The 26,975-nt window shown below is 39.6% G+C and overlaps 1 protein-coding gene across 2 annotated transcripts in view; it reads left to right on the top strand.

Moving 5' to 3' along the window:
• Nucleotides 1-26,975, top strand: part of CYTH3 (cytohesin 3) — an 89,336-nt gene that overhangs the window by 29,395 nt on the left and 32,966 nt on the right. For both annotated transcript variants that reach the window (XR_007776163.1, XM_050966755.1), the window contains exons 2-5: nt 16,675-16,757; nt 18,237-18,301; nt 18,765-18,831; nt 25,073-25,191. Coding sequence is in view for 1 of the 2 variants with exons in the window: in XM_050966755.1 (XP_050822712.1) it covers nt 16,675-16,757; nt 18,237-18,301; nt 18,765-18,831; nt 25,073-25,191 (334 nt within the window). In the remaining variant the exon portion in view is untranslated. The remainder of the gene's footprint in view (nt 1-16,674; nt 16,758-18,236; nt 18,302-18,764; nt 18,832-25,072; nt 25,192-26,975) is intronic.

Below are 26,975 nucleotides of genomic sequence, written 5' to 3'. Positions count from 1 at the left end.
CGCCCAGAGGCCAATACCGTTGATTTGCGGCCACACTAACCCTAATCCATCATGGCAATACTGATTTCAACGCTTCTCCCCTCGTTGGGGAGGAGTACAGAAACCAGTTAAAGAGCCCTTTATATCGATATAAAGTGCCTCGTTGTGTTGACGGGTGCAAAGTTAAATTGGTTTAACGCTGCTAAATTCGGTTTAAACGCGTAGTGTAGACCAGGCCTATGATGGGGGCTAATTTAGCTACAGCTAATCAGGAAAGAGATCTTAGAGTCATCGTGGATAGTTCTCTGAAGACGTCCACGCAGTGTGCAGTGGCAGTCAAAAAAGCAAACAGGATGTTAGGAATCATTAAAAGAGGGAAAGAGAATAAGACACAGAATATCTTATTGCCCTTATATAAATCCATGGTACGGCCACATCTTGAATACTGCATACAGATGTGGTCTCCTCATCTCAAAAAAGATATACTATCATTAGAACAGCTTTAGAGAAGGGCAACTAAAATGATTGGGAGTTTGGAACGGGTCCCATATGAGGAAAAATTGAAGAGGCTAGGACTTTTCAGCTTGGAAGAGAGGAGATTAAGGGGGGGATATGATAGAGGCATATAAAGTAATGAGTGGTGTGGAGAAAGTGAATAAGGAAAAGTTATTTACTTGTTCCCATAATATAAGAACTAGAGGCTACCAAATGAAATTAATGGGCAGCAGGTTTAAAACAAATAAAAGGAAGTTCTTCTTCAAACAGTGCACAGTCAACCTATGGAACTTGTTGCCCGAGGAGGTTGTGAAGGCTAGGACTATAACAGCGTTTAAAAGAGAACTAGATAAATTCATGGAGGTTAAGTCCATTAATGGTTATTAGCCAGGATGGGTAAGGAATGGTATCCCTTGCCTCTGTATGTCAGAGGATGGAGATGGATGGCAGGAGAGAGATCACTTGATCATTATCTGTTAGGTTCACTCCCTCTGGGACACCTGGCATTGGTCACTGTCGGTAGACAAGATACTGGGCTGCTTGGGCCTTTGGTCTGACCCAGTATGGCCGTTCTTATGTTCTTATATATGTTGCCTATCCTTCAACATCCTCTTCTGAAAGTAGAAACAGGTTCCATGTTGGACAGGATCTACACAGTTGTTTTCATTTTTCTTTTTCTTCTCCTGATTTATTTCCATTTTGTGATGATTCCTACTGGGATCTTTGCATGACTGATATCATAGGAACACACTTGGCATTGGATTTTGGGGGCTGCAGGGTGTTTTGTAATCTGCTTCCAGTCAAAGAGAAATGTCAGTAATTGTATTACTTTGTACTAATATTCCTTAGAGTTGGGCAGCTTGATACATTGTTGTTAGCAAAGGATATAGCTTCTAGTGAACTGTGCAGAAATGTTTGTCACAACTGATGATATTGATGTCATTTTATCTTGAATGTATTCTATCCAGAGAAGTTGCTCGAGTCATTTCTGTTTAAATGTATAATTTGAGGAGAGCTGTATAGTGCCTAAAATGCACTCGTAGTCTGAGTGATCATCTTTTAAATGATTTTTTTTTTATAAACTTAAACAGGGTAAGGCATTCAGCATTCTCAGACAATGAGGGACAGAAGATAATCTTTGTCTGATAAAATACTGATGTTTTGCGGTATTAGACACAAGACTGCAGTTATATGTGGAGATAGATGTGAAGAGTGAGACAGATTAAAATCTAGCTCTGAATGTTATGTCTAGAACCCATCTCCAGTTAGAAGTTGTGCAATTAGGTATCCTGGTAACAGCGTTCACACTAAGTGGAAAACTGTAAAACTTCTCAAAAGAAGTTACGCTTTCCTAGTTTACTGAGTTGAATTTAAACTAGAAAATTTTTGTCATGCTAAGTATCAGAGGGGTAGCTGTGTTAGTCTGGATCTGTAAATGCAGCAAAGAATCCTGTGGCACCTTATAGACTAACAGACGTATTGGAGCATGAGCTTTCATGGGTGAATACCTACTTTATCAGCACAATGGAGTGGTGATTCAGAAATAGGCATAGACTTATCCTCATATACATGAATCCAGTAGATGGGGTGGATTTGATTTAAATCACTAGTCAGGAAGGCTCGATTTAATCATGAATTTCTACATAAAAGTGCATTCTTGTTGGTTATAACCTTAATACATATTCTCCACAGCTCAGAGATGGATGAGATAGATGAGACCCAAACTGGATCTCTTTTATGGCCTGCTGCCATTATAGGTTTTTCCTTCTAGCGAGAGAATGGTATGGTAGATTCAGAGATTAAAGTAAGCCGGTACAGTCCTGTACGGCGTACCGGCAAGAGCCCATATGCCGTGCTGGACCGTCTTCCCCAGGCTGGAGATTTAAAGGCCCTGGGCTCCCCGCAGCGACTAGCGCCCATGGCCCTTTAAATTGCCTCCTGAGCCCTGAGGTAGCGATGGCAGGGTTCCAGTGGTGATTTAAAGGGCTCAGGCCTCCTGCTGCTGCGGGGAGCCCCAGGCCCTTTAAATCATCACCCGAGCCCTGCCGCCACTACCCCGGGGCTCCAGCAGCAGTGCTTGGGTGGTGATTTAAAGGGTCTGGGGCTCCTCGGAGCAGCAGGAGCCATCGGGCCTTTAAATCACCACCTGAACCCTGCCATCGCTACCCCAGGGCTCCGGCAGCAGGGCTCAGGAGCCAGAGCGCTGGAGTTGCGGCTACAGGGCTCCGTCGGTGATTTAAAGGGCCCAGAGCTCTGCTGCAGTAGTGGCAGCTAGAGCCCCAGGCCCTTTAAATTGCCCCTGAGCACAGGGGCTCTCAGCAGCTCCGAAAGTGATTTAAAGGCCCTGCCTCTTCCGGTCAAGGCCATGCCTCTTCCGGTTGAGGACATGTCCCTGCTCAGGACTCTGGCGTACTGGTAAGTGCATTAACTTACTTTCATCCCTGGGTAGATCTCAAATCAATGAAGGCTACACTCAAAAAGACCTCAAGATTTCTGGAATATGCTGCTCAAACAGTTTCACTTTTGTTTCTAATGCCTGTCCCTCCCTTCTCACATTTATCTCCAGACTTCTTCTCCTTGTTCAGATCCATTCCCCAACAATCTTCAATTCATTGAACTTCTTGAAACTTTACACTTATAGAGAGAGGTAAGGGATTAACTCTGTGTACGCAAATTTGCAGAGGGACAGTAGAGTTGAGGTCTGTTATTTCTCACCTCTGTATATTTATTTGTTTATTTATTTAATTTAAAAACATTTTTGCCGTTAGCAAGCATGTTATCTCTGGAGACACAAATCCACAGTTTGAGACCTGCAAAACTAAGCATCACTGATAGTATCTTCTAGACTTAGTATTGAGTCCCAGGGGTCTCAAACTCCCGGCCTGCTGGCCATCTGTGGCCTGAGAACCTCCCCAATGTGGCCTGTGGGGCTCCAGCAATTTTGGGGCCGGGTCTCTCCCTTGGCCTTGCCTGCTGCCCAGGGCACTTCCAGTTTCCCCCTCCTGGGTGATATAAAACATCTCAGGGGCCCGCCCACCACTGGCAGCACAGCAGAGCTGAGCGGCTTCTGCCTGCTCACTCCACGTGTCTCCGGCCCCTCCCTGTGGCCCCTGCAGCCAGTGGGAAGCTGCGGGGGCAGTGACTGCGGGCAGCAGTGCACGGAGGCCCCCCAGCCTGCGCTGCCTAGGAGCCCCAGGTAAGCGCTGCATCCCACCGTCTCCCAGAGTCTGCACCTCCTCCCCCTTCCCACATGCTCCCGCCTGCCCTCAAACTCCCTCCTCGAGCCTGCAACCCCACCCCCGCCCAAAGCCTGAACCCCTCCCAGAGCCTGCAACCCCACTGCTCCTCCTGCATCCCCACCCCCAGCCCGGAGCTTGCACCCAGCACCCAAACTCCATCTCAGAACCTGCACCCCAGACCTCCCCCACCCAAACTCCCTCCCAGAGCCTAACTTCTCACCCCTTCTGCACCCAAACTCCCTCCTATAGCCTGCATCCCAATCCCCTACCCCAGACCACCTCCCCCACCCAAACTCTCTTCCAGAGCCTTAGGCAGGTGCGGGGCAGAGTTTGGGTGGGGGGAGCAGAGTTTTTGGGGGCAGGTTGTGGGTGGCATGAGTGACATTATTGGCCCGCTGAGGGGATTTGAGGACTGGCACTGGTCCTAAGGTAAGTTGAATTTGAGACCCCTGATCTATACAGAAGCCCCTGGAACCGCATAAGATTGGGCCCCTAATCCATGAACTATTGGAACTCATTTACAAAACTTTTCTTAAACATTACATTAATATATTGTCTCATACTATAGAATTAGAATGTATAATCCCTGTTCCAAGATGAGATATCTTTGAGCTATAATGTATCTTAATTAAAACTATCTTTAGATAGGTTTTTTCCCCTGAAAAAGCATTTTATCAAAAAAATCCAATTTTTTATTTAAATTAAAAAATCCATTTTTTTTATATATAATTGATTTTTATCCACCCTGCCGGTAGATGAAGTCAACCTTTTATTTCTGCAGTACTTCCTGGATCTGATCAGGTGTTTTAAAATCTAAATGTGACCAATTTTTTTTTTCTGTCCATCCCTCACCTGCTTCTCTTTACAGTGTAAAAAGTCTGCTGCTCTTTGTGAACATGCGCATGGATGACCCTTTTTTTTTTGGAATTCACAGTCACATTAATTCTGGTATTAACCTGTTGCTAGAAAATTGGGTATGATTAAACTCAGCTTTCTTATTATATTCAGTGATATTAGGCATTTTGAAAAGCAAAGTCAGTATTGCAGTGTTTTGTGGTTTTGAAATATGAGTAACAAGACTTAAAAAAAAAAAAAAAAAAAAAAAAAAAAAAGTTCCAGAAAGGAAATCAGCATATCTTTGGTATATCAAGTTGAAATGAAGATTGCAAAGGTGTTAAGTATTTTTCAAAATAGTGTGATTGCGTCAGCAATGAATTGTCTTCCTTTTCTTGCCTGAAGATTGACCCTTTGCTTCACTTTTGCAATTTTTTTGTTTTTTCTGATGGAAATGTGATTAAACATTAACAGAAAGATAAATTGCTGAAATATAAAACACAAAACAAGGAAAAATGCAACTTAATCATAGTCATCAGTACTGTCTGTTTGTGATGATTGCTAGAAGCATGGTCAGGAATAGAAGATATACGTGTTTTTTTCAGTATTAAATTTTTTTTGTGTTAATAGTGTAATTAGAAGTGGCAAAAAGAAGTGATAGATGTTTCCTTAGTTGTCTCTAAGAAGTTCAAGAACTGAACCAATGATGACCAGGTAACATTAAAATCCACAGCTATCTCATGTCTTAATAAAAACTTATCAAGGATAAAATACCTTGGGCCTTGCCCAAACCATCTCTGTGCAGGCAAGGTGTACATCCATTGAATGCCAAAAAGATGGTGTTAAAATGTGGGCTGCAGGGAGTAAGTAATTTCTTAGTAGTTTTGTAATTTTTTTTTTTCTGTGCCAGAGAAGCAGGAAAAGGCATGTTTATGGGCTTGTCTACACTATCCACCAGATCGGTGGGCAGCGATCTGTCCAGCGGAGTCAATTTATCACTTCTAGTATAGAAACACTAGGGCTCTCCCGTTGACTCTGGTACTCCACCAGAATAAGAAGCACAAGCGGAGTCGATAGGAGCGCGTCAGCTCTCAACTTACCGCAGTGAAGACACCGTGGTTTGTAGATCTAAGTATGTCGACTTCAGCTACGCTATTCAAGTAGCTGAAGTTGCATATCTTAGATCGACCCTGTGCAGTAGTGTAGGCAAGCCCTCTGGGTAATTTACTACTTCTTGTTAAAAAATTTTTTTGTCCCCCTGGGCCCAAAAGCTTCATTTTGGGGCAGCCTCACCATTTATCTAAAGTCTCTAAATGGTAAATTTAAAACCCACACTGATATTGTAACTGCTAGGTTCTTACTGACCTCATCTGCCATTTCTATGGAGTGCAAAATACTAATCCTCTGTCTCCAGTAGTAACATTGTCCCATGCCTAGTAAATTCTCAAGAAAGATCACAGCTGTGGTTCTTCTTTAAAATACATCCTGCCTTCAAGTTAGACTAAACCTATAGTACATCTCTTACTGTGTTGATTCTTGGTTTAAAAAAACCTCCCCCAAACCCACAGTATTATCCTCCCCCCCCCCAAAAAAAAAGAGAGCGAGAGAGAAGCCATTATTATGATAATAAGCCAAAACCATCTTAAAAATTGGTTTGAACTGTGTGGGCACTGTGGGGTGCTGCCCTACTTTAGCTTCTCTGTGTCATTTTGTGAAGTTATGTGGGTTGTGGGTTCTTTTCTGAGTGGAGAAAGCTGTAGTGAGGTTATTTGGGGGGGGTTTGGGGTTTTTTTTTTTTTCCTCCAAAGCAACCTTACTAGACCCTGACCTTCCAACCTCTTCTGAGCTACTAACTCTCTCCCTGCTGCTTGACTAGTAATGTTAATTTGATCACTATCTGGCCATATGAAAAACTTAAACAAACCCTAATAAAGATTGATTATGATGCTTATAACAAGAATTAAAATATCTCCTTCCCCCCAGAGTTAAACAGGTGATCAACAACTTCTTGTAATGGAGCATTGTCTAGTAGTTATAGAATATGAATGGGTGGTTGTGAGTTTCAGGTCCTGTTCTAGGTTCTGCAGTGCTCTTTGTACTTTCGCATAGTATAGTGGACACATTCCTGAATTCCTTTTTCCCATTGACTGAATGGTAATTTGGCATGTGAAAGGCATGCTGCATTGTTCCCTGTATATAGGAATATCTTCATCCACAACTGCAATGTGGCCACTGTTAGGATAAGGAAGGAAGACAGCAGCTGTTAAACGGCATACAGTATTGCAACACAACAGTCAAGGACAAAAACTGAAGACTGCTATGAAATCCAGCTAAGTTTACAGGAGGAATTTTGGGAAATCGTGTTCTGTCTGCATAATAGAATCTGTCTAGGATGCTATCCTCCTATGAAAATGTCTATGGAGTCATTAATGACCACAAGTGTGGTCGCAGCTTTTGTTTATACATCTTGTCTAAAAGCTTGAAAATACTCGTTTGATTTAATAGAATTGAAGGGGGATGAGAGTGGGAGAGACCACCCTGAGAATATCTGTTCAGAGGAATGGACTGGAATGGCCAGTTTTGTTCCAACAGCTGTATACATATTAATTTTCCATGCGGCATACAGTTATCAGGCCAATAGATACTGTACAAATGTAGTTTTTGGACAAGGAAGGGCTTATTGATCTTACATATTGTAAATGTCAATATACCTATACTAAAATATCAGCTGCTATAGCTAGCTCAAAATCTGTTTGATCACTTTTTACTAGGGGTGGAGATACAACTTCTAACATAGCACTGCAGCAGTTTTGGGTTTATTTCTCTCTTATGAGGGAGATGGGTTTTAGGAAGAGTATTAAGGAAAACCTTTACCCTTCAGAAAAATGATGCCAGTTAAGTCCACGATTCCTATAATTTATTTTGCCTCTTAAATTGGATTGGGCATAATTTCATGTTCTGTCTGTTCCTGGTTCATATGTTGTTGTAGGATCTCTGTTTTACTTTACTTTCCCTTTCACAGACTTAACTCTGGAATCAGTTAAAGGGGGAGCAGGGCACAACTGTCCTGGACAGGGAGAAAGAAAGGCCAAATATAAGAGACATAGTTTAATTAGTTCGCAGCTTTATTACTTAACTTATCTGAGAACTAACCAGCAAAAGTTCATGCTGTACAGGTCATGATTTCTTCATCATTTCCTTGTGGTGGAGGGCTGCTATCATCCCCACCCTTCTGCACACCTGGTCCCAGCACACTGCTGAGACCCGACCTTACCTCTCCTATAATGAAGGTTAAGGGGCAGGGGAAAGGGGGTTGTCTCCTCTATACCATACGTTAGGAGCCCTAGCTTCTTTAGGGGCTGCGTTCCCACAAACTCCACTTCTAATTCCGGTTTACCAAAAAACAGGACCCTAAGTGGAACAAGTACCAGTACTGGCCACCTGCTAAATTGTGACATCTTTAACTTTACCTCCTGACCTGTTGCAAGGGGCCCTGAGCTGCTACGGTGAAAGCAACACCCCCCCCCAACAACTAACAAACAAACAGAACCATCCTGCCTTGGCCATCTGTCTATGAGGGGAAAATTCCTTTCCAGTCCCCCAAAAAGCAAATAGTACAATTGCCCACAACAGACCACAAAACCTAGTTCTATGCTAATCCTAAGGGGAGGTGAGTGGAAGCTACTAAATGGGCATAAGAGAGGGCTCAGGCCAAAGGGGCAGGGGTGAAAGTAACTTACAGGACTTACCCCGGAGTCCTGAGGGGGGCATGGCCTCATCCAGAAGGGGCGTGGCCTCTTAAGATTTAAGGGCCCTGAGGCACCAGCTGTGGCTGGGAGACCCAATGCCTTTAAATCAACCAGGGGCTCCCAGCTGAAGAGGTGCTCAGGGGCAAATTAAAGGGCCCGGGGCTCTGGCTGCCACGGGGAACCCCGAGCTTTGCGGGGCTGGGACCAGGATTTAAAGGGCCAAGAGCTCCTGCCCCTGAGGGGAGCCCCAAGCCCTTTAAATCCTGGCCCCAGCCCGGCCACTGGAGCTGCCACCGGGATTCAAAGGGCTCTGGGCTGTCTGCAGCGGCGGCGATCTCTGAGCCCTTTAAATCTCAGCGGCGACGGGGGGCTTAAAGGGTTCTGGGCTGACTGCAGCCGCAGCACCCCAGAGCCTTTAAATCTGGCCTCAGCCAACCCGCTAGAGCCGTGGGCAGGGGATTTAAAGGGCTCTGGACTGCCAGCTGCAGCGGGGAGTCCAGAGCCCTTTAAATCCCCGCAGCGAAAGCCGGTGCAATCTGGCACAGCGTACTGGCTCTTGCCAGTACGCCATACTGGCCTGTACTGGCTTACTTTCACCTCTGTGTGTGTGTGTGTATGAATGTGTCACAAACAATGTAGCTGCAGCCTGCCACTGACCAGCAGCGACCCCAGCAACCGGCCCCTGTGGGCTGCTGCCTGCAGAGAGCCAGCAGGTGCCGCTGGGCTGGGTCTGCCAAGGAGTAAGTAACCAAGGCAAAAACCACAGCCAGCCAGCCAGGGAGGTTGCTGGGGGGTGGGAGGGGAAGTCAGGGGTGACTGAAGGACAACTGGAATAGTCTTCTTGAAATATACAAGATATTTAGAGAAAGTTTTGTCAATTTCAGCCTCTGCACTCTGCAGGCAGGCAGGACAAAACAAAAAGAGATCCGAGATTGCACCCGATGTCCTAAGGACATTTTAAGTGTTTAAATCAATATAGAAAGAAAGTGGATTGAAATGAAAACTACTATTTCTTTCAAAGGAGGCACAATAATTTCCCTGAATATTCAGTGTTCCCCTCCAGTTCCTTTATGGTTTTGTCTGTGGGGGCTATTTGCTTTCCCTGTATGTCTTTAGTTGCTTTAACAAGATTGCTTTGCCCAAAATAAACCCTAATCATCATAACACATCTTTCCACCATGTTCTCCATGTTTGTTGTGTTGTTTTTTTTAAACAGTAATATTTCAAAGAGGATCTGCAAGCAGTTTGGGCATCACAACCATGATCTTCTGCTGGGGAGGGAATGGGATAGATTTGAACTTGGAAATGGTTCCTGATTTTGATTGTGTTTAGGAGATCCCCTCATCCCGGGGGTAGAAAAGAACTACCCCTGCCGTGGTCACACACACCCAACAACAACTGGGAGTGTAATTAACAAGGATGCCAGAAAGGGCTCCTAACTCTGGGCACTGAACTGCACAGGGAACAGCTGAGTTTAAACTGTTCTTTTGCAGGCAGCAGCAGCATGCATCTCAGCCAGTCTACTGCAAGCTAGAGCCTAGAGGAAAACCCCTGCTGGGGGGTGGGAATGGGGAGGAATGCAGAGCCTTGTCTGCAGCCTGGCTGGAGGGTAGGGAGGGAGGAGATGAGAAACCAGTGTGACAGTGAGTTTTCCCCTTCCACCTGCTTTTATTAGCTCTGGATTTAAGCTGTGCAGCCAAATGCTTGTATTTGTTGTGTATATTAGTAGGAGAGATCCCCTCATCCCTGGAGGCAGACAAGGACTGCCCCTGCCATGGTCAAACACACCCTCCCCTCGACCCCCTTCCCCCAGCAACTGTGAGTGGAATTAATAAGAATGCCAGAAACCTAGCCCTGGGGGCTGAACCATCAGGGAACAGCTGAGTTTAAACTATTCTTATGCGGGGACCAGGCTTCTCTCTCCCTCCCTCCCTCAGTGAGTCTCCTTTTCTTACCGGTCCTCCCTACTGGCGTGTACCAGCTTACATTCACCTCTGGGCAGGGGTAATATACCCACCCCATGGTGCACATGGGATAGTGACTTACCTGACCCCCACCAGCCTGCTCACCAGCTGAGGTGATGCTTACCCTCCCAATTCCCAAAGGATGGGAGATCCTTAAAGAAGGCTCTATATCCTTTTTTTTTACCAGTCCAGATAAAGCCTTCCCGCCTTGAGGTTGCATTCTCACATCTCAGCCAGTGAGTGAAGGCTGAAAAACAGACCAACAAGTAGGATTTGCTAAACTAAAGAATCCACCCCAGACTGTTTGCATGGCATCATCAATATGCCAGAAGTGATTCTATCTTTGCTGCTGAAGAATATGGTGAGATCAAAGATCTGGGCTTAGAAAAAGAAATCTACTCTTTCTTTTCTGTAGTGGGATGTGTTCCTAGTAGTCTCTCGCCTCTGGGGCTTTCTTGCTCCTACTGGTATGTGTCACATTCTTCTGTAGTCACAGCTGTATTGAATATATTGCATTTTCAAGGGTACTGAAATACAGACTGTTGTTCTCAAATTATTTCTGAAGTGTTTTTCTTGCAGTTCTTTCCTTTATGTGCAAAAAAGCTTTATGAAGCTTTTTTTCTCCAAAATGGATCAGTTAAACAGCTAATATTTGAATAGCTCCAGCAGTTTTTCAGGTGCTTACGAAATAAGTATTAAGACAAGATCTCACCACCTTTCCAAGAAGTTATGCTTTAGAGAGACCAGGTACAAAGGATGGTTGAAGGAAATCTCTGGCAAACAGAAATATAAAATGTTGCGGCTTGCACGTGACTTATGGATTCCATTTATTTTGATGCTATTGCATTTTAAGTTGTCAGCATTCAAAAAACATTGGTGGTTTGGTTTTCACACTTTTTAGTCGGGCTTGTGGAGAGAAATGTGTATTTGATGCGAGTCTCTAAAGACTAGAGACTTCTGGTTATGTTTTTTCTCATGTGTAGTAATGATGGTATCACTCTCAAACTTTAATTTGGTATTTGTAATACAAATTGCAGTGTAAAACACCACTGTCTCCAATGGAGTTACTATAGTGAACTACAAAAGTGTGGATTGATTACATGATTGCTCTTAAAAAAAAAATCTATATTTAAAACTGTACTGTCATTTGAAGTAACTTATGAAGGGTCCTGTTTTTGGTATTTTTTTCTGCCTATGATGTTGAAAGTTTTTACTTATGGAAAATTTACGTCAGGTGTTTAAAATTAGTTAAACTGATTTGAGGGAAGATGGGCCAAATGGATTTTAAAAAAATTCGCTATACTGTTTTTTAAAAGACCAATATATATTTAACTCTAACCTATAGGGTCTCAGCTCCTCTGTATTTTCTGTATATCTACCTTCTTCTCTTTAGTAACTGGCTAAGCATATAGCTTGGGCTGTGAACAACCTTCTTAGTCTTCAATAAAATTTTAGTTAATATATTGACTTCACATTTACTAGTCTGCAAGATTGATTCTTTATGATAACAAGTTATTCCATCCGAGCTAATGTCTTTCACACTAACATGGAAAATTGCCCTTGTGTAAAGATTTGAAGATAACCTCAAAATGTGATAGTTGTAGTTTACTCATTATACTGAAATATTTTTTCCATCAAAAAATCCAGGAAGGTTTTTTTTGACTTTATTATTTAAATGGACACCTTCATTCCTCCCACTCTGTGTACGTTGTGTTCAGAATTGTTGAACCTCAGATGTTTTGGAAATGACTCATAGATGATATCTAGAAAATGAGTAGTAGTGAGTAATACAGAAGAAGATGTAATTTTGTATTCTGAGAGACGCCTATTTATAGTTCCATATCTGTATCTAAGTTTAAAAAGGAAGAACATGTGTTAGTTAACAGAATTTCAACTATAGAATGTTCCCAGAATACTGCTTGCTTAAGGCAGTCTTATCTGACTGCATCTTCATTTACATTGTTTGCTGTGTTGTAGTTGTGTTGGTCCCAGGATAATAGAGAGACAAGATGGATGAAGAAGAGCTCTGTGTAAGCTTGAAAGTTTGTTTGTTTCATTTATAGAAGTTGGTCTAATAAATGATATTATCTCATCCACCTTGTCTCTCTTGGTTTATAGGTCAAAAAGGTATGTGGATTATTTAGACATGCTGCAATGATTTGACAACAGAATGTTTATTGGGAGTAATTGAGGTCTACTGACTGTAACTGTTCTGAATATTAGGAAACACTGTTTCACTAGGAGCACTGAAGCATGGAAACGGGTTACCTACGGAAGTGGTGGAATCTCCATCCTTAGAGGTTTTTAACGCCCGTCTTGACAATGCCCTGGCTGAGATGATTTAGTTGAGGTTGGTCCTGCTTTGAACAGGGGGTTGGACTAGATGACCTCCTGAGGTCTCTTCCAACCCTAGTATTCTGTGATTTCTAACAGTGGATTTGGAGCCTACTTATAGAATCATTTTAGTCAGCTTGCTGTGAAGGCACATACCAAAAATCTCAATGACATTTTCAAACCTTTTAAGCACAACAGCAATTTTATTTATTTATAAATGGGAATTTATTAAAGGTGCTGATTCCACTTGCAGTTGATACCACAGTGGTCTCTGCTATCTTTCCAGAATAAATGACTTTCTGCCTTGCACAACCTGTGGTGCCGATATAATGGTGGGAGGCACCTTCAAGAAAATTTAACTAGATTTGCCTGCTATTTTGTTCAGAGAAGATTCTAACACTATGGTGACTTTTGATCTAGCTAGTACTATTGCACATTTTTTGTGTGTGTGTAACTTTAATTATTTTGAATTGAATGATATCAGAGGGACATACTACTTTGGTGTTTCTCACATTGAAAATGACATTTTATCTATAATAAACATTTTAATTAATTTAATCTAATTTTACATATTTATATGGGCCTCCCATTTCAGTAGTATCTGAGTGCCTCACCGTCTCTAATGCATTTATCACAACCCTTCCCTGAGGTACAGAAATACTATTATTCCCATTTTACAGATGAGGAACTGAGACACAGGGGTACTCTGGGTTTGTCTTGATGGAGAATGTGTAGCAAGCTAGGGTGCAAGCATGTGCTAGCCTGCCATGCACTGTCTGTCTGTGCACTATGCACTAAAAAGTTTGGTAGTGCTCATTGATCTGCTCTGATGGGATACTCCTAGTGTGCTGTAGCAGGATCCACAGGGACTGTTAGTGTGTGTCATACTAATGCACTGTAGATTTATACCCAAGTTGCCACACTCACTCTGTCTAGACAAGTCCTAACTGACTTGCCCGAAGTCTGTGGTTGAGCAGGAACTACTGCATTTGTGCCTGCAGTGCCCACACAGTGGAGTTACAGTGCAGCACTTTGCTGTACACTGCTATTCGCACCCCCTTAATCTGAACTGCAGGGCAGTGTAGACATGCCTTAAAGCAGCGGTTCTCAACCAGTGGCCAATGGGCCACATGTGGCCCAATTAGCACACTGCTGTGGCCCGGCCCAGCTCAGCTGTGTGCTAAAGGTCGGCCAACATGGCAGGGTCCAAGTTCCCAGCTGCCTGGCAAGGCGGGGTCCAGGCTGCTGGCCTGCCGCATATGTCTGGGATCAAGACAAGATATGCCGGAAGTCTGGGATCAAGGCTGCTCGCTGGCCCTGCAGGATCCAAGTTCCGGGGCAGCCGGCCAGCCCCGCAAGCTCCAGGGCAGCCACCTGGCCCTGCAAGCTCTGGTGCAACCACTGGGTGTCTGGGTGGGCAGCCAGCTGGCCCCATGCAGTGTGGATCTGGGGTCCAGGGTCAGGACTGCTGGCAGTATATTATATTATACATAAAATGCTGTATAAATTGAGAACCACTGCCTTAAACTACCCTGTTTAGAATCTTCTTTCCCTGGTGATTTTTCTCCTTTTCCATCCAGCAAATGGATAATTTTGTGATTCTCAGTGCAGCAGAAAACAATATGAATCCATTTGGTTTACTTTTCTTCTTGTGTGACAATATCATTAATCATATAAGCATGGATGTGTCTGTGTCTGGGAACAGTGTGTCTGTATATTGCTGCTGTAGAGCTATAAGAAGAAATGAAATACTGTATTTGAAGGTTCTACAAAAATAATGGAGTAATTTTTTCCCCTTCGCTGGACACCCTGAACCTACAATACTTAACAGGCATAACACCTGTCAATTGAAAGTAGAAGTTTAATTAGTTTTCAGTGGCGATTTAACTCTTTAACTTTCTCAGTCGAGTATTAAACAACATGAAACTACAAAGAGAAAATGTAACAAGACTAATACAACATTCTGCTGTGTAAAGAACTCATAAAGGCAGCTAATGCAATGATTTTGTAATTTACTGTGAAAAAGTAGTAGCTGTGAAGGATATCTGAATATTTCATACTGTTTGAATTAAAATTGCAGACATTAGATTTCATTAATTTAAAATTTAATTAATGCTTTGAATTGTTACTGGAACTGTGACTTCCTAACTTCGTATATGTTTCAGCAAACTATAAAAATGAGGAACCATATAACACAGCAAAAACACTTCTAGGGAGACTTGAGTGAATTTTCCAGCTAAAAAACTGAATTTTCTGCACTATTTGTCCTTTCTGATAGTTGAGATTATATAACATTTCATTTCATTTTTATTAGTCTAAATCAGTTAAATAACTTAAGCTGAAGAGTATGTGTGCGTGTGTGTGTTTAGACTGCTTATTAAACAAACTCAAGGTTTTCGGCTGTTCTAAATCTTAAGACTTGTATGTAAAAGACAGTACATCTCTTTGTAAAGCCTGATGTAAAATGAATGATCCTGTGTTTCAGACGTGTCAGCATCTGTTCTGAGAAAATGTTTTAAGAGGAGATGGGTTTCCAGTGAGAAATATATAGGGAAAAAACAGAAGACTTGACCATTTTCTAAATTGAAAGTAATCCTTGTTTGTACCTGGAACATTAAATGAGATCACTTGTTAGTACTGGCTTATAGCGTATGTTGCCATTTTAATTTTGTATTCTATTGAGAATATATATATAAAAAAAATAGCGAACTTTTACAATTGGAGCTTGACCATTGGCTAACAGAAGAAGATATATTTCAAATTTCAAATATATTTAAAAATAAACCTAAATCTTTGTTTCTGGTTTGTCTCTGTAGCCTGCTAAATGCATGTACGTTAGAAAAAGAGAAGGCTTTTGCCATTTAAAACTACTACATTTGTCACACATCTCACTTGGTGTAGAACCCTTTTTAATTATTGTAATAGTTGCGTTTTACTGAGCTTGTGAGGCAAGCTGCTCTGTCATCTAAATTAAAACAAAAACATTTCTATGAGAACAGCTAGCATTCAAACTGTTAACCACAATACATAAAGAAATGTGAATACTGTTACTTATTGAGCACTGACAATATCTTTAGTGTAGTACAAACAAATGAGATGCAGCCCATGCCCTAGGATGCTTACTGATGGGCACGGAAAAATCTGATTGCCCAGAAAACAGCTGAGATATTTTTTGGAGCAATACTTCAGGTTTCCTGCCTGCCAGACAAGGGCAACAGGGGAAGTAGTGGTGGGCTGAGGTTCAGCTGCAGATATGTAAAGCACTGTGCTTGCATCTTCAGTAGCAATTACTTTTATCAGCAGGCTAGCACTCTTATTTCAATATAACTAAGTAAACAGTTGAGAGAAGTTGTTTTAAATATGGCAAACTATTTTTTAAATGTTATTGTAAAACACTGAATATATGAGATGCTGTGTTAAATGTTTTCCAATTCTGTCCTTATCTGTAATGAATAAAAATGTTACCTGCTGATAAAAGTAATTGATGGTAAAGATGCCAGCAGTATTGCAAGTACAGTACCTGCATACAAAGCAATCAAATAAAATTTAATCCTGAATTGTGTCCTGTACTCTGGGACTGATTTCAGACCACGTGTCCATAAGGAGCCTATATATAAATATTATAATTATTTCCTGAAGATGTGATAAATGTATATACTTTACAAGTCATAGTACATTTTGTAAACCTACCTAGGGTAATTTTAGGCATCTTCTTTTTAAAAAATATGAACAACTTTGGCTCATCACTGGTATAATTCCAATGATTTCTTTTATGAATTTGGCCACGTAAGTGTAGACCTAAGTCATAAGACCCCTTATATGATAATGAGTCCCCAACAGCTGTATTGCTTTCTTTGAATGCTAGAATCTTTTGAGGGTGATGTTAATTCAATTAATTGGCTTAGTTATGATTTATAAAGTGCAAGTTCAGTAACAATGGGTATATGCCAGTTTTTTCCTCATATTTTTAGCTAAAGCAGTTTGTTGTAAAAATTGCTTTTCTTAGCCAAATTAATAGTTACTGCTGATCTTTAATTTGTCTGCGATTGATAATAGTATATACATTTGCTTTATTTTCAGTACCGGATGATCTCTCCATAGAAGAGAGAGAAGAACTTTTAAACATTCGTCGCAGGAAAAAAGAACTAATTGATGATATTGAGGTAATTTATTTATCTGTCAGGTAAAGATGCAAAGAAGACTACCTCAGTACATTTAATGTTATAGCAATATGTTATGGTGTATTTATAATTATATATTGTTTGGTAACATTTTCAAAAGTGCTTAAGTGACTTGAAAGTTATCTGAGTTTAGATTAAGTTATTTAAGCACTTGTGAAAATTTTACATAGTGATTTAAGAACCTAAATCTTACTGACTTTCAGTGAGACGTAAGGCTTGTCTACATGAATGATTTCATGGCACACTGGGGGGTGAATCTACTCTGCACTGCCCTGCTGCAAACTAACTGTTCATGTGCACTGTGCTGACACACATTAACAGTTTGTTGATGCTCTTTGATGTAACTAGTCCTGTTTCAAAGAGGAATAGATTAAAACACATTAAGGAATTATTAATGTGCATGAGAAGGTACAAACAGATAGTTAGTCCATGGCAGGCTACTGCGGGCTAGATTCACACCCCAGCTTGCTGTAAACTAATTTTGTAGACAAGCCCTTAAATTCCTAAGTCATTCAAGCACTTTTGAAAATTTTACCCTGAATCTGTATAATACATTGTGTGTATCTACATACACTTCATTTGTGTAGTTAATACTTCATATACAGAAATACTGGAGATGATTGTGGGAAGTAGTGAACTGAGATATTGGAGCAGGGAATTTTCATGCTGAAACTTACAAATAATACTTGTATTGGAAATGAGACTATGAAAAAGGATAAGAGAAATACACTATGAAAGATTAGGCTCTTGGCATCATTGGCCAGGAGAGACGGCCCTAAGCAGAGAATTTTGGACTGAGAACAGAATCTCAGCATAAGTTGCTTTTGGGAGGAGTTTTTTGGATCTAATGGTCTGAGTAGAGCCCAGTGACAAGAGAGCCCAGTAGAGTTCTGGTGACAAGATACAAATGTATGTGTATGAATTAATGCTGGTGTAAACTTCAAACCATATATCCTAAAGGGGCAACAACTTTTATTGATTCCTGTTTGGATAGCACAAAAAATCCCACTGCTATTTATTGCAGAACCCCCGCCCCCATTCTGCATTATGATTCATTTTTGCAAAGGCCAGTAATAAAAGGAAGAATAGGGACCACGTCTAGAAAAGTGTGATATCTTCAGCTCACCATCTTCGCACATGATCTGTGGCCTTCTCCTCCTTACTTTCCTTGCTAATCTAGTCATACTACTATTAGGATGTCCCAAGTAAGATTTTCAGTAGAGCCTCTCTTTTCCACATGGAGTTTTCAAGCTAGAATAGAGGGCTCTGCCCTTTTTTAATACTAATTCAAGCCAGATTCTAGCAAGCCCTGATTATGCAATTCTCTCACAGCTCTGCTGACTTGTAAATAAAATGAAATCTACTTTGATCACATTCACTCTGCCATAAACCAAGTTAATATCTTTTAAAAATGCTTTAATACTGGTTGATTAACTTACTTTCTTTTCCTTCTTTTGGCAGAGGTTAAAATTTGAAATAGCAGAGGTTATGACAGAAATTGATAATCTGACTAGTGTAGAAGAAAGGTAAGTAACTCTGGCAAGCATTCCACTCAGTAATAAAATACTGGCAAAGGTGTTTCAGGAACAGGAAACAAAAATCGCTTGTGTTACCAAAAACTGGATATTTATAAATCTTTGCTTGGCTTTTTTTAAGATCTGCAGAATCCATTTAGATATCATACAGCTTTTATTTTGCCCATGCAGAAAGTTGGACTTAGTGATCTGATTTTTTCCATAGGTAATACCTGTGATCCTGTGAAGCTGTGATAATTAGTGGGTTCTCTTTGTAACATGATTTTAAATAACAGACTATTTTTGGTTGTCACTTTTTGGAAGTAAATGCCTTGTGATACTATGATTTTTTTTCTACTATATAAAAATAAAATATCAAAAAAAAGTTGAAAGTATAAATAAAGTCAGAGAGTTTAAATTATTGCGTTCAGCAAGAGCAGCTGGTAATTTTTTTTTTTGTCTTCCAAATGGATAGCAAAACTACACAGAGAAATAAGCAAATAGCTATGGGAAGGAAGAAATTCAACATGGACCCTAAGAAGGTAGAACACTTTGTATTTGTTAGGATTTAAGTTATTGTTAATGATATTGTTTTTGGCAAATGCAGACCAAACTGGTGGTAATCAATTAAAGTTAAATTAAACGTTGCATTTTAAAACTTCCCAAACATTCATCAGGACACTGTTATGACCTTGCAAAATCATCATGAAAATGGGCCCAGAATCTAATTGCGTCCACCCTTTACTACAATGATAATGAAAAGAATGATAGTAAATTGTATATCTATTAGAGCAAACATCTTTCTTTTAGTCAGAATTTTAAATACAGTAGGTAAGTCTGTCAGTATACTCATTGTAGCACGCTTGCACAGAGACTTGATAACACGTGATGGAGATATTCTGTGTTGATGTGCCAAATTCAGTCCTAAAACTATTTTACAGTTTGGTCAGAAGTTTGGAGCCCTTTGTTATATAGTCTCCTGCCTGGCTTTTTAACTTGTGTTCACAATTAACAGCTCATATAAAACAATACATTTATATATGCCAGGGTTTCTCAAACAGAGGTAGCTGCTTTTATAGGGAAAGCCCTTGGCAGGCCGGACTGGTGTGTTTACCTGCCCCGGCCGACTGTAGCTCCCACTGGCCGTGGATCGCTGCTCCAGGCCAATGGGAGTTGCTGGAAGCGGCGGCCAGTACGTCCCTCGGCCTGCCCCGCTTCAGGCAGCTTCCATTGGCCTGGAGCAGCAATCCGCGGCCAGTGGGAGCCGCGATCAGCCGGACCTGTGGACGGGGCAGGTAAACACACCAGTCAGGCCTGCCAAGGGCTTTCCCTACAGAAGCGGTGACCCCTATTTTGAGAAACCCTGATATACACAGATGCTAATGTGCATTCATAAATAGCACTTACACAAATAATTGCAAGTAGAAACATAGTCATCACTTTTTAAAAAATATTTCTTAGCTTATTATTTGAAGAAATATTATGTCTAGGGTTAAGACTGATGTGAAGACATCATTTAGCTTCTCTGCAATGTCCTTTATTTTCCTTAATTGTTCCCTTTTCCCCCTCATAGTCCAGGACCCACCAGTTCTCTTGCAGGTGTCCTCCTCCTGATATACTGAGAATTTCTTGTTGCTTTAACATATCTGGCTAATTGCTCTTCAAATCCCTTCTTTACCCTTCCTGATTTCCATTGTGTATTTCCCCTGATGTATTGTTTGTTGCTTTCTGAGTTCATTAGGATTGGATTTTGAGTAGCTGAATGATATCTATATTAACATCGTATTTTTTCCCCCAAAATCTTCCTTACTAAAGCTTAGGGTCACTGTGCTAGATTTTGGTACAATTCCTTCTCAAGAATGTTGAACTTGAATATATTTGGATGACTTAATAGTTCACTTACAGCAGTGTTTTCAATTAACACCTCTGTATGTTACTTAAGCTATTATAACCTATAAAATGTCTGTCTTCTAAATAATCTTATTTAGATTAATAGGCCATAATTTCCTCTTTTTCACCTGTGTCTTTTGGTGAGTGTATTTTTTTCTTTTCTTTCAGTTTTTGTTTTGGGGTGTCATGCTTTCAAATGTTCTGTTGTTTTACTGCCTAGAAGGTTTGTAGCCAAATTGAAAAAATGAGTTCAGGTACTTTTCTTGCAGTGATGGCTATATGTCACAGGTGGGTGAAATTATTCCTATGTACAGAAGTCCTGGCCACATTTCTACTAATCATTATTTATCTGTGGGAAATGGATTTACATCAGCACTCTGAAGCTGTGGTCTGTAGAACGGTGGTGGTCTGCAAGAGCTGGATAGTCACATGGTGCTGGCTTATCTTTGCAAGTGCTATGTTGAATTCAAGGGAGATAAAAATACACTAAATACTTTCTTAATGTTGCTCTTCCATAGAAGTAATTTGCTATTGTTGGACAAGAATATTGTTTTTGATCACAAATAGGAGAGAAAGCATTCTGCATGATCAGGAATGTGAAATAAATGAAATAATTGTGTGATCACAAATGGAAGGGGAGATGACTCCACAGAATGATCTTTTTATTGGATGGGGTTCCACTCTATTCAGTGTGTCTGCGAACTCCTGGTTACATTGGCGCTATGCAATTTTCAAATCCAGCTAATCTGTTACCCATTCTAATTGAACCTTTTGTGGGTAACAGTTTATTATATTTTGACTCTGTTTGCTGATTTGTTCCATGGGTACCCTGAACTGGATTTGAAAACTGTTTCATTTGATGCAGTTACATGGTTTTATTGTGTATATCTTTTCAAAGCCAGTTTAGCTTTGATCTCATGTGAACAGGGCTCTATATCTGTAAAGTTTATAAAATACTTTTGGGTTTTGTATGAAAAGCACCATAGTATGCGAATTTGAAGTATGAAATCATAGTTGGGTCTTGATACATGTTGTCTGTGGTGGATCTCGAAAGACAGTTCTCCTTGGGAGGTATAAAACTTTATGATTAACTCTAAAATATAAACTGAAATTCAAAGCTGATTTAATTGAAGTCATTAATAGTTGTCTAGGAAGAATATATTTAATATTTGTAGTGAATGTATAAATGCATTTTTGTAATTGTGTTTTATGTACAGAAGGCAAACTAATACAGCTATCTTTAACAGAGGCTAAAGCAGTACAGAGAGAGACAAAGTCTAGAGTGGGAGTCAGGGGTATTTGAGTGGTCTATTTGACCCACTTCTTCCAGACTCTGTTGTTGTCCCAGACAGATCTCCTCTTCCTGTCTATCTGCCTCTTAATTGTTTATCACCTCTTTTCTGCTACAAAAGAAAATGAAATTGAGTCCTGGTTTGCAGGATATTTAAGATGACTGTTTCTGTGGATGGTAATTTGAGGATTTGGATGTGCAGAAAAGAGGTATTATTAGATCTAAGAAACCTGATTAGCTTCATGAAGACTAGGGTAGTGTTGATGAGATGTCCTTATATTTCAGTTAAAATAGATACATTAAGACCTGTTCTGGAGATTATAACTAATATCCCCTAGCCATTATCTGTATACTTTCAAAATTATCTGATGATGAATCTACTGTACTTGTTACATACTTGTAATGAAAAAAAACAAGACAGCACATAACTGCATTCAGCCTTCTGTAAGGTACTATGCATATATTGAAATAATGTTATTTATAATAAACTACTTTATCAGATCTAGAAGGCCTATATCCTGAATTGATGGCCTTTCTGCATAATTTTTCTGCTAAAAGGAAGTTTTCACCTATTCTAGCTTCTGTAAGAAAGTGAACTTGTTAATCTTGTGTTACCATTCACACTATAACGAGAGTGATCTGTTAAGATGAGCTATTACCAGCAGGCGAGAGAAAAAACTTGTTGTAGTCGTAATCAAAATGTCCCATTTCCAGTAGTTGACAAGAAGGTGTGAAGAGCAGTAAGGGGGGAAAATAAACATGGGAAATAGTTTTACTTTGTGTAATAACCCATCCGCTCCCAGTCTTTATTCAAGCCTAATTTAGTGGTGTCCAGTTTGCAAATTAATTCCAGTTCAGCAGTCTCTCGTTGGAGTCTGTTTTTGAAGGCTTTTTTGTTGTAATATTGCGACTTTTAGGTCTGTAATCAAGTGACGCTTCAATCTCCCTGGTCACTCGATTACAGACCTAAAAGCTTATCTCTCCTGCTGGTAATAGCTCACCTTAAGAGATCACTTTCATTATAGTGTGTATGGTAATCCCATTGTTTCATGTTCTGTGTGTGTGTATGTGTATATATATTTTTTTTTTTCCTACTGTATTTTCCAGTGCATGCATCCGATGAAGTGTATTTTAGTCCAAAAAGCTTATGCTCAAATAATTTTGTTAGTCTCTAAGGTGCCACAAGTACTCCTTTTCTTTTTGCTGATGCAGACTAACACGGCTGCTACTCTAAAATCTATTTCATGTGTTTCTGTTCAAACTTTGAAAATTATCCTATCCCGTGTGTGTGTGTGTGTGTATCAGAGAGAGAGAGAGTGAGAGAGAATGGAGTTTATAGGGACTTTGGTTCTCTAGCTATAAGAGATTTAAAAACTTTTTTTTTTTTTAAAGGGCTCATTTTAAAATCTTTCCTTTGCCAAACTTAGTCTTTTGACCAAAGAAGTATAGAAAATTCGATCATCCTCTGAAGAGTTATGGTGTTACATTTTAAAGACAAAATTAAATTATTTAAGTATGGTAGTGATTTTAATCCTGATTTAAGTGGGAAAAAAATCAACACTGCTTTAACAACTCCACAGTTATGACACCTCTGGAATGCATCCTTTAGAACTCCTACAGGATTTTCTGTGCTTGACAGATTTATGGCTTTCAGTGGTGGTTTGTTTTTTAAAGCTGAAAATGTGTGTATCCTGATGAATCTTATTTGTTTCTTAATTTGGAATAATCTCCTAATTGTTATAGTGCTCTTTTCAGATATGTACCAAACTTATTCTTGAAAGCAAAAAGTTAATTTATTTGCCTACCTTTACTCCTCTTTGGAGCATCTTTTTGTCTAGCTAAGTAGTCAGCACATCCAACTATCAAGCAAAGTTCAGGGGGATTGTTGTGTCTGAGAAGGCGCAGCTACTGCTACTACAAGATAAAACTGAAATATTTTCTTTGGAATGAAATCATGTGTCTTTCTCTGTGATTTGAAAAGAGAGTCATAAACATCAGTGTTTTGTCACGACAATGAAAGTAGTTTTTCCAATGGCAAAACTTCAAGAGAGTGAATGGTCTTCCTCGCTTTAAAAAAAAGGCTTCAAGGCTGAATGGCAATAGGTTTGCCCTCCTAAAGTAGATTGCTGTCAGCAAACTCATCCTTCTTACCAGGCAGATAAGGGTACTGTTGCAAAAACAAACTAAATCAACCAACTACAAGAATATTTTCATGTTTTCACTAATGGCTTGGACAGTGGAAGGTAAAATTAGAAGTAGTACAGTATTTTTTCTTCCTCTCTGTTCCCACCTTTTCAAGGATGATGGATGTCCTCCAAGTCTGGAGGAGAACAACAATAAAAAATATCCATTTACAGAAATGGAAAAGGTTTTTGCTTTTATCTCTAAAAGGAACAAATTGAATCTCAGGATGTGTTGGCAAAGATTTTAATAATTTAGTGAACTCTTCCACATACGGATAGAATTCAGGACCTCATAGTTGTATGGAGCTGCCATTGCTATTTGCTCCCAACATTTTGTTATAAATTTTGTGAAAGCAATGGAAAAATTAAGACATTTTGTTAGAGAAATATTGTCTTGCAGAAATATCTGTCTGGGACTTGAGTATCCTTTTAAGAGCTAACACAGCACCCCTTTTATTCCTTAAGACTTCTATGATGTTAATGCAGTTTTTGAAAATGTCCTTTCCTCATTTCTTTGCAGAAAGCCTTCTGGATTTCCCTAGAAACTGTATATTAAGGAGTCTGTATCTCATGAGAATGTTTAGGAAGTACAAAGGGTAAAAAGGCCTCTGAGAATTGACAAGCCAAGACCTTCCTATCTCTTGACTCTCTGTAGGGTTACTCTCTCTTGTTTCCTCAGCCCATCTCTGAATGAGCTTGATTGAAAGTTCATTAAATGAAATGGAAAGACTCATTGACTTCATTGGGCTTTGGATCAAGCACCATGATGGGATCCTCTCTTTCAATAGTTTAGTTCAAGCAGGGACAGAAATTAATTACCATCCTAATGCCAAATTTTCCCATAAATTCTCAAAATGGGATTATCTCAAATCATAGTTTCTACTGCAACTAATGACTTGATGCATTCAGTCATGGTATTGCAAATTATAACAAATGCTTTATCTTGTAGTATGATGATAAGTAAATTGTGTTATCTCTGTATCTCTCTTTATGTGATCTCACAGATTATGCCCTCTGCCAGATATTAATGCAGTAACATGGACTGACATGAATGTTGTTAAATGCTAAGTCCCCTTTCAGTTTGCTTCCCATGGCCAATATGGAATAGTTACTCAATTAAATATCTTTCTATATTTTAAGGAATTTAAGTTGCCATCTGCTGTCTCCAACCTTAGGAATTCCTTCTTCTGATCGGTAAATTAATTCTAGAAATTACCTACCTGACTGAACAGACGTCTAGTTTCGTTACCTGAAAGATAAATGATTTCTCTAATTTAATCTACAGATTTTTTTTTATGTGGCAAATGGTATGGATATGTATATCTCTGTGTATTCATCCCAAAATATCCTGGACAGTGTTCAAATAAATGTTTGTGAAAGGAAACATAATTCTTCTTCCTCTTAAATTTCTTTTCCTAGGGGATCCAGTTTCTTTTAGAAAATGACCTGCTGCAGAACACTCCAGAAGACATTGCACAGTTCCTCTATAAAGGGGAAGGACTAAATAAAACTGTAATTGGAGATTACCTTGGTGAGAGGTAAACTAAAACAAATTTCTCTCTTCTTTTGTTATACAGTATGTTTAAATACGTGGAGAGTAGGGCCATCGGTTAATCGCAGTTAACTTACATGAACTAAAAAAATCAAGATTAATCACACTGTTAAACAATAGAATACCAACTGAAATTTATTAAATATTTTAGATGTTTTTCTACATTTTTCAAATATATTGATTTCTGTTGCAACACTGAATACAAAATATACAGTGCTCACTTAATATTATTATTTTTTATTACAAATATTTTCACTGTAAAAATGATAAAAGAAATAGTATTTTTCAGTTCACCTCATACAAGTACTGTAGTGCAAGCTCTTTATCGTGAAAGTGTAACTTACAAATGAAGATGATTGTTGTTATATAACTGCACTCAAAAACAAAATGATATAAAACTTTAAAGCCTACAAGTCCACTCAGTCCTACTTCTTCTTCAGCCAATCAATAAGACAAACAAGTTTGTTTACATTTACGGGAGATACTGCTGCCTGCTTCTTATTTACATCAGCTGACGGTGAGAACAGGCGTTTGCATGGCACCTTTGTAGCCTGCATTGCAAGTTATTTATGTGCCAGCTATGCTAAACATTTGTATGCCCCTTCATGTTTTGGCCACCATTTCAGAGGACATGCTTCTGTGTTGATGATTCTCTAAAAAAAAAAAATTCATTAATTACATTTGTGGCTGAACTCCTTGGGGGAGAATTTTATGTCTCCTGCTCTGTTTTACCCACATTCTGCCATATATTTCATGTTATAGCAGTCTCGGATGATGACCCAGCACATGTTTGTTTTAAGAACACTTTCACAGCAGGTTTGACAAAATGCAAAGAAGGTACCAATGTGAGATTTCTAAAAATAGCTACAGCACTCGACCCAACGTTTAAGAATCTGAAGTGCCGTCCAAAATCTGAGAGGGATGAGGTATGGAGCATATTTTCAGAAGTCTTAAAGAGCAACACTCTAATGTGAAAACTACAGAACCCGAACCACCAAAAAAGAAAACTAACCTTCTGCTGGTGGCATCTGACTCAGATGATTAAAATGAACATGCAACGGTCCACCCTGCTTTGGATCATTATCAAACAGAATCTGTCATCAGCATCGACTTATGTCCTTTGGAATGGTGGTTGAAGCATGAAGGGACATATGAATCTTTAGCACATCTGGCACGTAAATATCTTGCGACGCCAGCTATAACAATGCCATTTGAACACCTGTTCTCACTTTCAGGTGACATTGTAAACAAGAAGCTGGCAACATTTTCTCCTGCAAATTGTAACCAAACTTATTTGTCTGAGTGATTGGCTGAACAAGAAGTGGAACTGAGTGGACTTGTAGGCTCTAAAGTTCTACATTGTTTTATGTTTGAATGCAGGTTTTTTTTTGTACATAATTCTACATTTGTTAGTTCAACTTTCTTGATAAAGAAATTGCACTACTGTACTTGTATGAGGTGAGTTGAAAAATACTATTTCTTTTGTTATCTACAGTGCAAATATTTGTAATAAAAATAAATATGAAGTGATCACTGTACACTTTGTATTCCGTGTTGTAATTGAAATCAATATATTTGAAAATATAGAAAATATTGAAAAATATTTAAGTAGTATTCTATTATTGTTTAACTGTACAATTAATCATGATTTAATTTTTTAATCACTTGACTGCTCTAGTGGAGAGTTACACTTTTTATCAGTGTCTCTCTTACCTTCACTGGCTGCATGAGCTACGTTCTACCCTGAAGAATATAAAAGTTATATTGGGA

This window comes from Gopherus flavomarginatus, chromosome 9 (assembly GCF_025201925.1).
Source record: "Gopherus flavomarginatus isolate rGopFla2 chromosome 9, rGopFla2.mat.asm, whole genome shotgun sequence".
Taxonomy (NCBI): domain Eukaryota; kingdom Metazoa; phylum Chordata; order Testudines; family Testudinidae; genus Gopherus; species Gopherus flavomarginatus.
The sequence above is the reverse complement of the archived record's forward strand: the minus strand, read 5'-3'. Positions and strand labels throughout refer to the sequence as shown.